Here is a 243-nt window from a genome sequence, read left to right on the forward strand (position 1 = left end):
TGTGCGTCACTCCGGGTCTGGGAGCCATGCGGGGAAGGAAAAGGTCCAGAGAGGGATAGCTGGGTGTCTCCGCTGTCCTCATCCCGGCCAGGACAGACCCCCCTTGGCAGGTGTCCCCTGCTCACCTGGGATGGTCCCCAGCAGGATTTCAGGTTGCCCAAACTGTGCCTTGTCCCCAGCATAGATGATGTCACACATCATGGCCAGCTCGCACCCACCGCCCAGCTGGGAGAGGGGAGGAAG

General features: G+C 62.6%; 1 protein-coding gene across 1 annotated transcript in view; it reads right to left on the reverse strand.

Moving 5' to 3' along the window:
* The window catches only part of ECHS1 (enoyl CoA hydratase, short chain, 1, mitochondrial), a gene marked incomplete at its 5' end in the record, with an annotated part of 866 nt that extends 632 nt beyond the window's left edge, over nucleotides 1-234 (reverse strand). The window contains one exon of the mRNA XM_010152823.1: nucleotides 126-234. Coding sequence (XP_010151125.1) covers nucleotides 126-234 — 109 coding nt within the window. The remainder of the gene's footprint in view (nucleotides 1-125) is intronic.
* Between the last annotated feature and the right edge of the window lie 9 nt (nucleotides 235-243).

This window comes from Eurypyga helias, unplaced genomic scaffold (genome assembly GCF_000690775.1).
Source record: "Eurypyga helias isolate BGI_N326 unplaced genomic scaffold, ASM69077v1 scaffold31285, whole genome shotgun sequence".
Lineage (NCBI taxonomy): Eukaryota > Metazoa > Chordata > Aves > Eurypygiformes > Eurypygidae > Eurypyga > Eurypyga helias.